At 43.7% G+C, this 17,453-nt stretch overlaps 1 protein-coding gene across 1 annotated transcript in view; it reads left to right on the forward strand.

Moving 5' to 3' along the window:
* The window catches only part of LOC103737007 (solute carrier family 22 member 3), a 111,132-nt gene that overhangs the window by 80,146 nt on the left and 13,533 nt on the right, over positions 1-17,453 (forward strand). Inside the window, exons 6-7 of the mRNA XM_008836684.3 lie at positions 15,793-15,890; positions 16,006-16,220. Coding sequence (XP_008834906.1) covers positions 15,793-15,890; positions 16,006-16,220 — 313 coding nt within the window. The remainder of the gene's footprint in view (positions 1-15,792; positions 15,891-16,005; positions 16,221-17,453) is intronic.

The raw sequence follows: 17,453 nt of genomic DNA on the forward strand, positions 1-17,453 counted from the left end.
GGCCTACGTAGCCCAGAGGTGGCTACAGCATTTGCTTTGGAACAAATAATATAGACCACACTGTGTTCTCTTTTATTTGAATTTCATGTTGTTGGAAGGAAGGAAATATAATTTAGCAGATACACAGACAGGGAAACTGAGATAAGTCCCCCTTTTCTACATAGTAAATCACCTCTTAGAAGGAGTCTGAATAGAGGAAGTCTTAAGAGCAGAGACCTCTATATCCTTTGGCCGGGGGGGTGGGGGCTGGGGAAGGCTTAGGGAATATTAGGAAAAGTGCCCAGCACTAAGGACTCTTCTTTCACATAACAGCAAAGCTGTACCACCTTCCCCAAAGACAGGTGTGGAGGGTGGTCAGAGAGGGACCTCAGGGTAAGTAGATGCCACATTGTTTACATTCCTGTGTCCCTGTAGCTACAAACTGGGCCCCAGAGTTCCCAAGAGAATCACATGGTCAGTGTATCCCAGTGGGACCCAGGTCCTCAGGGACTGTGGACATACTACTGAGGTCCACCAGCCATTTGCAGCCATGCCTTTTCTACATACAAATATGTATTTCTTTAGATGAAAGTAAATACAGTTATAATGAATAATTACTATTAAAGGGTATAATTAAGTCATAAGATCTTGGCATTTTTCCACGGCCTCAGTAAACAGAAATTAACAGCATAACTCCCACCAACCTTGAAATGGTTTCACGTTAAGCCAGAAGTCCTCAATACATAGGAAGGACCAGTGTCCTTGATCTATAAGCATATACAGGGTTCCTCCTGACTGCTAACTTTGCTCTCAGTGCCTTCATAGATCAAGTTATACCCCATTTGTAGGAAAACCTGAGGTCAGGTCAGACACCATGGACTCCTGAGCTCTTGGTAATTTCTGAGAGCCCTTGATTTGTTTGCCCTCCATAAGCTAAAGTCAAGTTCATTATATTCTGATCCTGTACTGCCCTCAAGGACAAGCTGTCCATGTTCTCAAGTTGTCCATGTTCATGGGGAAATTGAGTAACACAGTTCATAACTACCTTGTTATCCCTCAAAGAATCTTAGCTTTCTTTTGCTGTGAACATTTCAAAGTCAGCATACCACAAACAGCTTTTGAAAGACACTGGGGAAAGTTTATTGAATGAGTAGTTGATGTGATTTTTTTTTACCACATGGAGTGAAATATCAATTAAGCATTTATTCATGTGGGGTTTTTTGGGGGGGGGCGGGTTGTTTTATTTTTTTGACAATGTTCCTAGTCCCGGCCTACCTGGAAGTCATTATGTGGACCAGGCTAGCCTCGACCTCGAAGAGATTTGCCTGTCTCTGCTTCCTGAGGACTGGGATTAAAGGTGCATACCACCACGTCCCAAGTTTATTCATGTGTTTTGAGGAATGAAGATGCCCTCCAGGCTTAAACGTGTCCCTGGCACCTGACCTAAACAGTTTACTGAAGCCAGTTCAAGTATTCACTCTGAATTTCATGTCATTTTCCACCCTTTCTGTATACAACTGCTGAACTGACATCTGCACCAACTGAAAGACACAGCCTCATGTAGGATTGCTGACAGTCTCCTGGCTTTCCACAGTTCTGTAATGTAGTTGGTGCACTTTTTTGTCTAAACACAACCAGCCTCTCAAGCTCAACAAGCTGATTGTTACTCATCATAGTGAGAATATTTTTCACATTAAAATTTGCATCACTAGCTGGGCATGGTGGTGTACAACTTTAATCCCAGTACTCAGGAAGCAGAGGTGAGTGGATCACTTTGAGTTTGAGGCTAGCCTGGTCTACAGAGCGAGTTCCTGGCCAGCCAACACTACATAGTGAGACCCTGTCTCAACAAGACAAAACAAAAAGTTGAATCGTAGAACATAGTCTTTGGCTACCACATATCTGAAAACTCCATTTTAATGTAATGTACATGAGACTGTCCCAGAAACAAAAATATATTGCAACATCTATTATAGGAGTAATTTGTTCAACCATATATTTAGCAGAGAATTACCGGACTCTCTATTCAACGCACTTACTTTTAAGATAACCAGTATAGTATTTACTTTCAAAAAATGTCTCCCCAGATACATTCAGCATGCCTTACATTTTTCCAGTATTTTATAATTGCTCATCTTTTATCTTTTGTTTCTCTCGTTTTGGTCTATTTCCATCTCATACTAATCATCCCTTGTTGTTTTTTAAGAAGATTTTATTTACTTACATGCGCGTGTGTGTGTGTGTGTGTGTGTGTGCGCTGTGCATGGAGGCCAGAAGAGGGCACTGTGTGTCCTTTTTCAATCATACTTTTCCTCTTGCCTTCAGGCAGAGTCTCTCCCTGAATCTGGGGCTTGTGTTTTCTATGCTATGTTGGAAGCCAGGAAGCCTCAGTGATTTTTCTCTCTGCCCTCTTCAGAACTGGGGTGTAGCTCAGTGGTAGAAGACTTGCCTAGCATATGTCAGGCTCAGGGTTCAAGCCCCAGTACTGAAAAAAAGAACCTTTCAGAACTTGAGTCATAGGTATGGGAGATACATCTGGCTTATTATGTGAGTGCTGGGATCTGAACGCCAATCTTCATGATTGCGCAGCAGGCACTCTTAACTGCTGAGCCGTCTCTCGAGCCTCCTAATAACCATTGTTTATTCAACTGTGCTTTCTCTTGTCTTATAGACATGTGTAGCAGCACTAAATGTAAGCCTTTCCTCTCATTTGTTGAACAACGGATCTTGGTATGTTTTAATTTTGTTTCATGTATAAATAGATAATCTTCCAAGGGGTTGGGAAATGGCTTCGTCAATAAAATGCATACCATGCAAGCATGAAGACTTGAGTTCAAATCCCCAGCACCCTTGTAAAAGCCAGGTGCTGTAGCATATATCTGTACGTCAGTGCTGGATGTGTGGAGAGAGGCTGATCCCTGGGGCTCAGCTGGCCAGCCAGGCTCCCCAGTTGGTAAGCTCTAGATTCAGTGAGAGACTCTGTCTTGTAAAATGAGGTGGAAAGAAATTGAGGAAGACACCTGATGTTGACCTCTGGCCTTCACTCACCCATACACGTGTACACACATGAACACATACACACATATAACATGTACACATATACACAGGAAAGGCATTCAGATTGAAATCTAAGTCATTCATTATGGCAACGAATCTGTATTTGTTTAAATTAAAAAAATCAAGTTAGTATTAGTCACAATATAGCACCACAGTGTGGCTCTGGAGAGATGCCTGTCACCCTTCACTGTCAACACAGTTCAGGCCTGGAATCCCAAGGATGGCCCCACTGCCCACAGCCTGCACATAGAGCATCTTGTCTTTCCCTAAAGAAGGATCTTCTGTGATCCAGCATGCCAGTGTACAGAAGGTTGCGGTATGCCGACGAGTCTGAAAACTGAAAACTAGAAACAGGAGCAGCTGGCCAGTCCCAGAACTCATCAGAGGGTTATTGCATCTCCTGTGGAGCCTATAAACCCATCTCCACGCTCTTCGGCTATGCATGAATTTCTTGGGTATTTTTCTCAGCCTTCCTTAATGAACCATTGAAAACGGAGGGGATTCTGAAGTGACCCCTGCAAGGTTATTGTGTGATGTTGTTTGTTGGCAGGTGCAGAGTGAGTTAGTCACACCTCTGCACCTGGCACAGCCATCTGAGTCCACCATGAGCGTGAGGAGTGGCACTTCATTCATTTGTCCCAGTACTGAACCAGTTTGAGTACCAGTGCAGACATATTGTGATAGCTTTCCCATGTCTGATATTAGTTTACAAACTAATATCTACTGACGTTTTTCAGGATTCCAATAATCAGTGGCTTTGGTAGACATTTATGAGCTACAGATTTAGTTAGGGCACAGACAGTTTACAGGAGTTACAGAGAAAAACTCCAGGGTTCAAAACAACGTAGGTTTAATGCTTGTCAGAACCCTGTAGGTTCATGGGGGAGATGGAGGACATCCTTCTCTTTAGTCCTCAAAGCCTGAGGACTGAGGGAAAAGAGCATTTCTGCAGGGTCCTGCTGCAGGAATTCTATGTTCACAACCCATTGGCAGATTTGCAGAGCAGACGCCACCCTGTCACAAGGAACCGGGCAGAGTGGCTTTATCGTGCCATGTGGTGGGGTGGAGAGGAGGAAAGGACCCAGAAGTATTTGGCAAACAGTGCTATTGTTGACTAGCCATGTCTCTTTTCAAAGAAACTACAGAGAATATAGGATTTAGTTTAAGAAGCCATGACAGGGGAGAGAAACACTTTTCAGTGCTTTTTAATGCTGCAAAGGAGATTTACCCTTAAACCTGTATGAGCATTAAAAAAATGATTGTGGCAAAATACACCATTTTAAAGTTCCTATGGAAACATATACGAAGACCCTTTCCCACGCAGAGAACATACAACTTCCCCAGCACAGCTAAGGACAGAAGGAAGGCTGATCACTGAGGAATGAGGCTCACTGGAACAGGAAAAAGTCCAAAGGCACCTGGACCCTCCAAGCCAGTGAGCCATCAGTGGCCAGCTCAGAGCTAGAGGGCAAAGAAGGCACCCCAGCTGTGGGACAGGAGGAGATACCTGGGAACAAAGGAATGGAAATGTGGGGTGGGAGGCGCGCCGTGCCCCACGCCTGTCAGAGTGCAAGAAGAAAAAGAGGAGGGGGCCCCTCCCCACCCTTTGAGGGAATAGCTGGACTCACCCGCTGGCTGTCAGCAGACACCATCCTAGACGGTTCCTACCACCATTAATTGCCTTCAGCAATGTGTGACCAAGGCTTGATGTCACCCTGGCTGTCCTCATCTGTGTAGAAAGTGCTGCTATCCCAGAATAGGCATAAGAGAACCCTGGTGATGAACCCTGGGCAGAAGATTCCTGAGGGACACCATCTGGGCAAGTTGTAGTTGTCCTGGAATCCCATTCACAACCAAGTGCTGGAGTGGACACCTCAACCAGTGAGCTGAGGTGACTTGTGAGTTTGCCTGTTTCTTATCAAGATGTTGAAGACCAAGTTCTCAGGACAATGGCTCCTGAGACAGCAGGAGACACGGAAGCAGGGATGATGGGAATCGTGATGGGGTGGCTGTGGGGCGTTGGATTTTATTTGTAGTACATGATTTGCTTAATTCACTTTTTCTCTCTCTCCCCAAACCAACCAGCCACTAGCCTTGTGTAGTGTATTAGTAAATTTACCTACACATAGAACTAAAATCTATATGAATCCATGCATGTTACTATAATTGAAGACAGTGGATAATTTTGAACTTTGATATTGAGAACTTCTCTGTTTCTATAGTGATTATTTTTTAATATTTTATTTATTATTTTTATTTTATGTGTATGAGTGTATTGCCTGCATGTATGTAAATGCACACATATCGTGCAATGCCCACAGAGGTCAGAAGAGGACATTGGATGCCCCTAGAACTGGAGTTACGGATGGCTGTCACCCACCATGTGGGTCCTGGGACTCGAACCTAGGTTTTCTGCAAGAGCAACCAGTGCTCTTAAATGCTGAGCCATCTCTCCAGCCCCTCCCTAGTAATTATTATAGCAGTTCTATAGATGAGCAACTGAATGATCCTGGCAAGTTCAGCAACATATCTAATTCAGTCCCCTAACCGAGTTTCCGTGTTTCCCACACATTTGAGTCCCCAGAGAGGCAATTTTCCTCCTGTTTCCTGGAAGAAGCTTTCTCTTACATTACTTTTTCTCCCTCTCCCAAAACCAACCCCCCACAAAGAATAAAAATAAAAGCTCTCCCAGATTTGCTTCTAAGAAATGAAGAAATATTCTAACACATGACCCACAGCTGCAACTGGTGGCCTTTGCTGGTCCTGAGGTGGGTCCCTGGCAGGCCTCAGATGGCACTGTAGTGGTTCTGGGCTATTGGGCAGAGTGTCAAGTCACATGGGGGAGCCAGAGACCCTTCAGGCCAGCCAGAGCCTCAGACTAGTCTCCACAGAGGACCTGGGGAAGAGCCCCGGGACTAGGGTGTCAGTCTACTGTGTGGATCACAGTCCTTGACCTCATATGCCATAGGGCAAAACCCCAGCCAGTCTGTACTGAGCTGTACTATAAGGAGAACTGCATAATAGGTTGCAAATATTTATATCAAACAGAGACTAAAAGTGCCTTATGAATAACTTCACATGGAGTACATGTGGAAATTATAATATTTGGATAGTTTGGATTAAATAAAGCAGATCAGTGAGATTAATTTTAACCTATTTCTTTTTACCATTTTGGACACAACCACTAGGCAATGTTAATTTATCTATGTGGCTCGTGTATCTTTATTGTACAGCCCTATCCTGGGGCCTAGGGCTTATCTTTAATTTTAATATTCATTGGTCATTCATGACCATTTCAATAGAGATATTTCTTTTTTTCATATTAATAACAGATGTTTATCATCAGTGCGGCTTTCAATACCACTTGAAACATGCATATCACCCTAGAGACGATCAGTTTTTCAGTGCTTATTTGATATACATTACTACAGAGCCATTATAAATTACTGAGGAGGTATTTGGTTAAAAAATAATAAATCATACTGCCCATAGAAATCAACTCCTATTACTAGATGAGAGTTTTAACAGTATTTGTCTGGTAACCCTACGTTAACTGGAAAACACCACGGATATGTTGCCGCCATCTTTTATACTGCTGCAACCTTGTGCCTTTTTTGCAGATAGTTTTCTAGTCATTCATATTGTAGCAGGTAGTCTGATGCAAGGACTGTACTCAATTTATGAAAGTCCAACAAACCTCTAGATATTTTCAATTAAACCAATGACCAGTGAAAAACCCACTGACACATAATTTTATTTTTGTAAAATCTGTTTTCTAAATAACCTGTACTTACGGCAGTAAAATAATTTTCTCAAATTAAGGCACTAAAAGGACAATGGACCTCCCACTGAAAGTGTTCTAAGAATAATTCACATTTCAAACAGTGCATACATTTCTTATGTTTGTTCACTTAGTCTTTCACTTAAAACCACAAAGAAATACATTATAAAATTACAGAAATGATGTACCCCACAAAATGCTTTTAAACTTGATTCTTTTGTACAGTTAGTTCCTAATGTCTCTACTAGTAAAATAACTCAATATGGCTTGGCAAAAAATGCATAGATTAAATGTAATTCTTCTGTCCTCTCCCATTCCCCAATCTACAAACTTGATGAAACATATACGGTATTTCGTAAAGCTTAATATAAGGTATTTAATTCCTCCATCGAGCCCACTCTGGGTGATGGACAGCAAAGCTTCTTCACTCTACAATGAGGGAGCTGAGGTTCACGTGATGCCACTGCTTTCTTACAAAATAATTCTGTGTAGCCTTGCAAGAGCACAAAAAAGTCATTAAAAAACAAACAAACAAAAAGTCTCATGTTGAAATATCTCTCTCAAAATGAGATATTTCTTTTTAAATTTTTTGTTTTTATTTTATGTATATGAGTGTATTGCCTGCGTGTGTGTAAGTGCATCCGTGTTGTGCAATGCCCACAGAGGTCAGAAGAAGGTGTTGAATCCCCTGGAACTGGAGTTATTATGAACTGTTAGCTACCATGTGGGTGCTGGGAATTGAACCCAGGTCCTCCTCTGCAAGAGCAGTCAGTGCTCTTAACCACTGAGCCATCTCTCCAGCCCCAATACAGATATTTCTTTATGAGCTCTTGCATGGTAAGTAATTACATACTCTTGATGTATTAGAGTTTAATAGATCTCCAGAATTTCCCAAAGCACCTCAGGTAGCTTTGCAAACTCTACCTCATGGAGAGCAGGTATAGCTATCACTTCCTAGGAGGTAGCTGAAGCTGTCATGTCACATACGACTCCTGGCCCTTCTGGGACTGGAGTTCCTCTGACTAGTGCAGTCACCCACTAGGCAGTGGCTGAAAGGCCCTTACTATACTCCGGCCGTCACTGGCCATTCTTCTAGACCCACCAAGCAGGGTATTGGTCTGTAAGACTTAGGAGCAGTTTGGTTTGGATGTGGTTGTTCAAATCATTAAGCCTCACATCTTCAAATACTCTTTTATTCACATCGACCTCTTAGAGATTAGAAGCTTCTAGAGGGCAGAGCCTGTAGGGAACCCCATCATTGAATACATCACAAGGTGATGGGTGTGTGGCCTTCTCATCAGTGTTGTCCTTCCTTGTGAAATGGGGCAACTGATGACGTCACCTACTGAGAGCACCAGATGGATTTACAAGGTACACACGCAGTCACCTACTGAGAGCACCAGATGGATTTATAAGGAACACACGCAGTCACCTACTGAGAGCACCAGATGGACTTACAAGGTACACATACAGTCACCTCCTGAGAGCACCTGATGGATTTATAAGGCACATATGCAGTCACCTACTGAGAGCACCAGATGGATTTACAAGGCACACACGCAGTCACCTACTGAGAGCACCAGATGGATTTACAAGGCACACATGGCAGTCACCAGCCCTGTGCCTGTCTCTTGCCTGGGGACGATCCTGTGCATAGGAGGTATTCTTCCCTTCTTCACTGGGGACAACCACATCTCTACTCAACTTGGGCACCAGGAAGAACTGAGTCTTGGTTACAAGGCACACACGCAGTCACCTACTGAGAGCACCTGATGGATATATAAGGCACATATGCAGTCACCTACTGAGAGCACCTGATGGACTTACAAGGTACACATACAGTCACCTACTGAGAGCACCAGATGGACTTACAAGGTACACATACAGTCACCTCCTGAGCGCACCTGATGGATATATAAGGCACATATGCAGTCACCTACTGAGAGCACCAGATGGATTTACAAGGAACACACGCAGTCACCTGCCGCGATCCTCAACTCTGACCTGCAGAGCTGAGGAGAAACAACACGAACACCAAGGTAGGGTTCAAGCTTCTTCCTTCATTGCGCCGTTTTTTCCGTTATATAGATGCCCCGATAGCCCTCCCTTTCGCCAGACCCAATCAGGGGAATTACACGCGCACACCAGTTGAGGCAGCAATCTATAGGGTCACGTAGACCCAATCATGCATGCTGACGCTACTCATCAGGCGGTCCGCGCGTGATCCGGACTTACAAGGTACACACGCAGTCACCTACTGAGAGCACCTGATGGATATATAAGGCACATATGCAGTCACCTACTGAGAGCACCAGATGGATTTACAAGGCACACACGCAGTCACCTACTGAGAGCACCAGATGGATTTACAAGGCACACATGGCAGTCACCAGCCCTGTGCCTGTCTCTTGCCTGGGGACGATCCTGTGCATAGGAGGTATTCTTCCCTTCTTCACTGGGGACAACCACATCTCTACTCAACTTGGGCACCAGGAAGAACTGAGTCTTGGGAATCAGAAGATGAGCTGGTACTTGTTCATCGACTCAGGGCTTCTCATGCTGGTCCCCTGAGGAAGCTGAGATACAGACTTGGACTCTGGGTCTAGGGCAGGGAGTGTGTAGCAAGCCTTCAAGTGCAGAGGGCTGTGTGTACACTCCATGTACCAAGTCTCTCAGAGCTACTGAGAGACTGGCTTTATCTTAGCCTTGGAAATCAACAGTGCCTAACTGATATGATATACTAACCTGGTTTATTCCAAATACAGCGTAGCAATGCGTGCTTGAAAACTGGATTGTGACAGTTCCCATCGGAAGGGGCTTTGGCCAGGGAGGCATCTTCCCTTGTGTGTCACAGCAGCAGCGGCTATGAAAAAGCCCTGAGGAAAGGGCTGGGGAGATGCTCAGAGGTTAAGAGCACTGACTGCTCTTGCAGAGGACCCAGGTTCTGTTCTCAGCACCCACATGGCAGTTAACAACCATCCCTATCTCTAGTTCTAGGGAATCTGACACCCTCTTCCTGGCCTCTTCTGGCATTGCATGCACATGGTGCATTTAACATACATTCATGCGAAACACTCATACACATAAAATCAGTCAATAATTTTTTAAAATATTTATAGCTGGGCGTGGTGGCACACACCTGTAGTCCCAAGCACTTGGGAGGCAGAGGCAGGTGGATCTCTGTGAGTTCAAGGCCAGCCTGGTCTACATAGTGAGTTCCAGGACAGCTGGGGCTACAGGGAGACCCTGTTTCAAAAAGAACCCCCCCAAAATATGTATTTTTTTAAATTTATGTTTATGAATGTATTGCCCACATGTATATAAGTGCATCTGTTCTGTACAATGCCCAAGGAGGTCAGAAGAGGGCATTGGATTCCCTGGAACTGGATTTGTGGATGGTTATTAGCCGCCGTGTGGTGTTGGGAACTGAACCTTGGTCCTCTTCAAGAGTACCCAGTGCTCTTAACTGCCGAGCCATCTCTCCAACCCAAATAAATACTTTTTAAGTGTTGAATCAATTATTGCCTGCTCAAATGTTATAAAAAATAATCCTAAGGCTAAAAGTTCCTAGCACTCAATGCATATGTGTGCATGTGTGCCTGCCTGTGATCCTATGTATATGTACCTAACTGAATCTTCAAAATACATAATAGAATGTTAGTGTCTTTGTGCTGCTGAAGTGAAAATCAAGTCTCACAGAGTTTCAATACATGTTGAGAAACACACACACACACACACACACACACACACACACACACACACTGAGAAAAATACATCTCTGGCCTGCCACCAGCTGTTGCTGTTTACTAACCTGAAAACCAATTCTCCATGTGGGGAGCTTTAAATACCTTCTTTATAACAGGTGGTTTATTTGTAATGCCTTTTTCCTTCTTGGCAAATTATAGTGTCACCTTGAAGAAACATTCCAGAAAGGCATCAGGACTTGTAGACAGAGCTGTTTGTCAAAGAAAGATGAGAGAAATTCTCTTTAACATAGCATGAGTCCCTGTTGAGGCAAACTTGCTTGAATACAAAGACAATTAGAGATGTCTAAAGCAAGCAGCACTTCTTTCCAGAAGAAATAAGGAACCCTGCATCAACAGTGGAACCTTAGGCAATACCGGTTTGATAAGCAGCATTGCTAGGCAACAGACCTCCAAACAGACAACTATTACTGGAGCAATTCTCTGCTCCCTTTGCTCCAAACCAGAGCTAGTGTGTCCCATTAGAACACCATAGACATACAAGATAGAATGCCAAGCAAGGCATTGAAGACAGGACAGTGCAGGATTGTATTTCTATGAAATTTTAGAAAAAGCAAAACTGTCACAACAGAAAGCAGATTCGGGTTGCCCTACCCCAGAGCTGGTCGAAGAGGGAATAACTTCAGGAAATTTGGAGAAATCATGAAAGAACTTTGGGTATCATGGGAGTGTTTCATATGTGAACACAGTTGTGGTTATGACTGTATATATACCATAAAGGGCTATACTCAACTCATAAAGGGCTATACTCAACTAAGTGATGGGTTTTATTGTATATAGATTACATCATAATGTGAATTTTTTTAATGTAATAATTTGGAAGAGCATTTTGACTCTTTTGTTTCTGGTTCAGACAAGGCAAAAATCTGGTAACCTTTGGCAACAGACAGAAAGGACAGCTGTGGAGTGAGAAGTTATGTAGAACAGTAGCCACAGCTGCGTGCCCATGAGCTGGCAAGAGCTGACTGGTGCATTCCATCCAGGATTCAGCTCTTAGGCTCTCGAGGTCTTTGGACACATGGAAAGTGGGTCATCTTTCAGAATATCTGCGTCACTGTGGAGCAGATGCTAATAAATCAAAGACCAGCTGGATTTGTTCTGTGCTATAACAAAATACTTACCTTTATCTACTTGGAGGTACTGCTAACCCTTCCATTCACTGGACAGGGAAGGTCATGTTATGGCCCTTATTACCAGGACTTCACATTCTTTACATGGATGATTGTAGAGCTACAAGTCAAACTTGTGCTTTGGAAAAATGGGTTACGTCACTGTTTGGTTCCAAATCTCAAACTTTTTGATATGAAAACTATGTTTACAGTGAATTGGAATTAGAGTGAATTGGAATATTGTAGCAATTATTTTAATGATAAAATTATCCTGCTTAAGATAGTCAGTGGTTAGAGCAAAGGATGGTGGTTCCGGACTGGATTCTTTAGATAATTCTGCTCTTGGCGTCAAATAACAGAAAACCAACCTGAATGGGCTTGGACAAAAGGACATTCATTGGCTCATTTTGAAGAATTCCAGACCCAGCAGGGTTCTGTGGCCTCTCCGAACCTGCTTCTCCTCTCTCTCCACCCTGACCAGCCAGCTTCATTCGAAGACTGGCTCTTGTGGTGGGAGGGCGGCTACTGAGGTCCTTTGGGCCCACTGTTTTCTCATTCATCCCTCAAGGTGAGAGAGAGAAGATTCCTTCAGGAACTTCAGAATTAAGAGTAGTAAAGGACTTTTCCAGAAATGTTTTCTTCCCTGACCCAAATTGATCCACATGCTTGCTTGCTTGTTCTCTTATTGGCTCGGATTGTGACATATGTTCATTTCTTATTTCTTCAAATTCAGTTACATGTGTATTTCTCATTGGCCCAAACTGGGATACATGCCCATCCAGAGGGTAGTATTGCTCTGAGATAATCAGGCCTCCCCTATAACTGGAAGCAGAGGCAACTCCACTGAGAACATGAAAGGGTGACCCTGCATGTGTGTGTGCATGCATGTGTGCATGCACGTGCATGCAGGAGGCCTTAAGAGAAAAGGGGAATAAAATCAACTGAACAATTAGGTGCACCAATAATTTAAATCAGTTACTTTGAGCTACTTTTTCTTGTTACAAAAGTAATATTGGTTCATTTTATTTTGCTTTTGTGTGTACATGTGAACATGTGTGCACATGTTTGTGGAGGCTAGATGTCAGTCTTTAGGTGTTATTCCTCAGGAACCATCCACCTTGTTTTCTGAGATGGGTCTTTCATTGCCCCGCAGCTCCCTGAGTAGGCCTCCCAGTGCTGGAGTCACAAGCAGAAGCTCCACACCCAGCTTTTTTATGTGGGTGCTGGTCACAGAACCCCGGCTCTCATCCTTGCATAGTAAATACTAGCAAGGGAGGTACTTCCCCAGACCTAGGTGTTATTTTAAGAGGCTATTTATAGTGAAAAAGAAAAGCAAAAACCACCATTGCCCCACTCATAAGAACTATGAATGAGATGATAAAGATAGACTTTTCATCAATGAAATAAATTCTACATGCAGCTGAATAGACCCTGTGCCACCAAAAATAAAAAGCAACTTAGAGAAGAAGGTTATCTGGCTCACAATTCCAGTTACAGTCCATTTCAGTGAAGTCAAGTGAGGACTCGAGCAGTGAGTTACATCGTCTCCATGATCAAAAGCAAAGAGAATAATCTCTGCCTTGTTTTCTTGCTTACTTGGCAAGCTGTCTCTACTCTTAGACTGTCCAGAGTCCCGCCCATGGAATGGTGCTGCATGCATACAGGTGGGTCTTCCTGCCTCAGTTGATAATCAGGACAGTCCCCCACAGAGACGTGCCTACAGGCCAGCCTGATCTGGGTAATTCCTCATTAAGAGTCTCTTCCCAGGCGACTCTGAGTTGTGTCAGGTTGACAGTGAAAATTGAAGAGCCTTTAAGTTCAGAGGGTTCACCAGGGAATGTTCTAACAGGCATCCTATAAGATGGAGTCAAGATCATCTTACTGTTAAAACAGGAGACCCCACAAACACAGTGATATAAAGAGAAAACGTTTTTCTCTCTTACATGCCTTCCCAACAGGTGAGTAGCCCTGCGCTGGCCAGGGGACCCTGTTCCACGTCAGCCTCCAGAACCCGCCTTCCATCCATCTTGTTTCTCTACTATCACCTGTGGTGTGTGTTGTGGTTGAAGCTTCCTGGCCCTTTCTTTCATCCTTCAGGAAAGAGAGGATAGTGTATGAAGGATTAGCTATTTCCCAAGGAGGGACCTATGTCCATGCCCCACCATCCTTTGCTGAGGTCTTAATCTGGGGACCATCACAGTTGAAAAGCTACGAAAAGAGACTCTAACCATGTGCTTAGCTAAAATTCCATGGATTCTGTTATGCAAAGACAGAAGGAAAGAATGGATAGTGGAATCTGTCAGCATCTTCCAAAAACTGTTAGGGGCACTAACACTGTTTTATTGAATCTAGACATGGTGATTTTTAAAATACAAACTCTCTTTATATATTACAAAGTTTAAAAACATATTATTTGAACCAATGTTTTTGCTTTTCTTCTTGTCAATTCATGGGTAGGACATGCCAGTTTTAAGAAATTTCAAAATATGGTATGGTGGGGGAGTAGGGGACATGACTTGGTATTGAAGGGTGGGGGAAGGCTAGAGAGATGGCTCAGCGGTTAAGAGCACTGACTGCATTTGCAGAGGACCAAGGTTTGAGTCCCAGCACCCACATGGTAACTAACAACTGTCCATAGCTCCAGTTCCTGGGGAATCCGATACCCCCTTCTGACCTCCACAGGCATTGCACAACATGGATGCACGTACATTCATACAGGCAAAACATTCATATACATAAAGTAAAAATAATGTCTTTTTTTTAAAAAGAAGATTTAGGAAGAGAAGGTGCCATTGTTTTTCTGTCTTCTTTCGTGTTTGTGGTTTTCCTGGGCCAAACATGAGACAGCTTTGACTGATTCATTCAGTTTAGCGTTTAGAGTAAGTGGCTGACAAGACACTCAGTGTAGATTTGCTCCTAGTCAAATTCTTGTGACTGCTAGTAGAGACATTTTCAGCTGAATGGCTTGGGGAGAACATGTCTAGAGTTCCACTCCTCATGAGTCAGAGCTGGAGCTGGGTAAACAGACATGAGAGGTCCTGTCTTCCACATCTGGGCTCTTGCTTAAGAGAAGTACAAGAACTCAGGGCAGGGCTGAGGAAAGAGACGAGCCAGGGCACCTGACCTCTTACTTCAGCATTCCATCTTGAGCAAACAGTTTTTGAACACTAAGCACTGAGGTCCCTGCCCACCTGCTCCTAAGCTCCAGAGCCCCTGGAGGAAGCGATGACCAGTTAGATGAGAGAAAGCAGTTATATTGGAGCCATGATGGAAGTCTGGGATGTACAGGCTGAGATCCAGAAGTTATCAGTTCCATCCCAGGTTGGGAAAGATCCCCCAGGGAAGGAGAAGTTGGGACCCAGGACATCAAAAGACCCTCCAAGAAGAGAACAGTCTGGGAAACACATGGATTTGTGGTAAGGTGGTCACAGCAGGGAACTTCACTGGGCTGCCTGAGCCACTGGACTGGAAGCAGCTTGAGGTTTTAGGCTTTGCTTTTCTCCTTCTGTCCTTTACAGTGCATTGCACACAGTAGGCCAGCAACTGAATTGAATCAAACTGAATTGAATGGGATTCCAACTTCTTAAATCGCCAAATAGAGATTAGTTGAATTTTCCTGGATCAAAAAGACGTTAGATTGTTGCAATACACAGATAAAAGGAAAATAATACCTGCAGCGCTTGTGCTTGGATTTACGATTTCATTTATTAAAAGTAAGATTTGAGGATTTTACACATAGAAATGTATAGTTGGATCTCACAGGTTTATCTCTTTTTTTCCTCATTTTCCCTCCAACTTAATAAACATATGCATGTATTTTACTTTATTTCACAATTTTTTCCTGGTTTACACAGAGCAATTTAGCGTAAGTACTGGGATTACCCTCAGATGCTTAACTGAGTTCACTGCATCTTTGTGGATCTGACCTGTTCAAAATGCTCAAAGGCAGGTTCTTCATTCTTGGGCTTTAAGATGTGAAGAATCTGGGAAATTCGGGAAGGTCACTTTAACTCTTTACCTTTGAATCTGGTTAATGACGAATTGATTCTGTGTAGGTGTGTTGTGCTACATATTGCTACTGAAATCTCCTTTTCTTGTATAGCTCACTGTTACAGATGAGGAAGTTAGCAATCCGTCCTTTTTAGATCTTGTGAGAACTCCACAGATGAGGAAATGCACACTTATACTTATGTTTGCCTGGTAAGTTTGACTGGATTTCAAAGCTTGTGTCCAGTGCCCATTTCGTCCTTTCTCTCGGTCACGGGCTCTGCTCTCTCTGACTGGGCTTCTCTGGTGTCTGCTGATGTCACTGCAGGTTCACGAGCGCTGTGGTCTACCAAGGACTTGTCATGCGCCTGGGAATCACTGGAGGCAACCTCTACATAGACTTCTTCATCTCGGGGGTCGTGGAGCTGCCGGGAGCTCTCTTGATCCTTCTGACCATTGAGCGAATTGGACGACGCCTCCCCTTTGCAGCAAGCAATATCGTGGCAGGGGTGGCATGCCTGGTGACTGCGTTCTTACCAGAAGGTAATTTTCCTTCAACAGCTCCCAAAGAACTTGAAAAAACATTAGATTGCATATGGCAGAGGAGGGAGGTGGTCACTTGTCTTTATGAACTGTGCCATTCTGTCAAGCTTGGCACCAGGCGAGCCTGTGTGATGTCATTCTGTTATCTGCATCATCAATGTAAAGACTGAAGTCATCAGTCCTACAGATTTTTCTTTTTTGAAATGTTCGGTTCATTTGTTGATGAAATAAAGGTCTAGCTCTAGCTCACAGTAATGTGACTACTTTTAGTCACCTTTCTCTGACTTTTGCTGTGATAGAGCCCTGGTGTTTAGCATACCCCCTAAGCGTCTGCCAGACTGCAAATACCATGCTGGACCCAAGATTAAGGACAGAAGGAAGACCTGAGTCTTCATGGCTTCAAGTGGCTCATAGCCTGTTAAGGAATGCAGTCCTTTTAATACTGTCACAACTCACTGTGATGAATGAATAGAATTGTTTTGCAATAGGAAGAACTGTGTCAGGAACCCAGGTTTTCACACCTGGAAACAAAGTGGTGTCCATGGGAAAGCACAACTCTTACCTCAGAGGGGATAAGAGATAGTGTGTTAGTCATTTGTCTGCTGCTGTGATAAGATGCCATGACTGAGGCAACTTATAGAAGGAAGAGTTTATTTGAGGTTCCGGTTCCGGAGGTAAGGGTCCATCATGGTTGGGGGAGGCGTGGCAGCAGAGGTGGCCCGAGCGGGAAGCTGAGAGATCACAGCTCTAAGCAGGCACAGGAAGCAGAGAGAGACTACAAATCTGGTAAGACTTAGAACTCTCTAAGACCGCCCCCAGTGACATTGCCATGGCCACATCTCCTAAAACCTCCAAAACAGCGCCACCAACCCAGGACAAAATGTCCAAATACTTGGAGCCTATGGGGGACACTCTCATTCAAACCCACCACAGATAGTTTATCCTGGAGCTAAATATCAGTGACCATGGCCCAGGAACACAGATTCAGATTACTCCAAATTCCATGTTCCACCATAATAACAGTCTCATGAAGTTTTTCTAGTAAGAGACCAAAAAAAAGTACTAATCATGACATTTTTTTATATGTTGGTGGAAACATTAAGTAGGCAGTTACAGCAAAACAGAAATCTCAGCCCTAGGCCTCACATGCTCTCTGATTGCGTTCAGCTTTTTGGTTGGTAGAAGCTGGTGGTCTGCTAAGTTAATACATTCTAAAAGATTTTTGTTTGTTAG

Source organism: Nannospalax galili, unplaced genomic scaffold (assembly GCF_000622305.1).
Source record: "Nannospalax galili isolate Female #2095 unplaced genomic scaffold, S.galili_v1.0 scaffold2271, whole genome shotgun sequence".
Lineage (NCBI taxonomy): Eukaryota > Metazoa > Chordata > Mammalia > Rodentia > Spalacidae > Nannospalax > Nannospalax galili.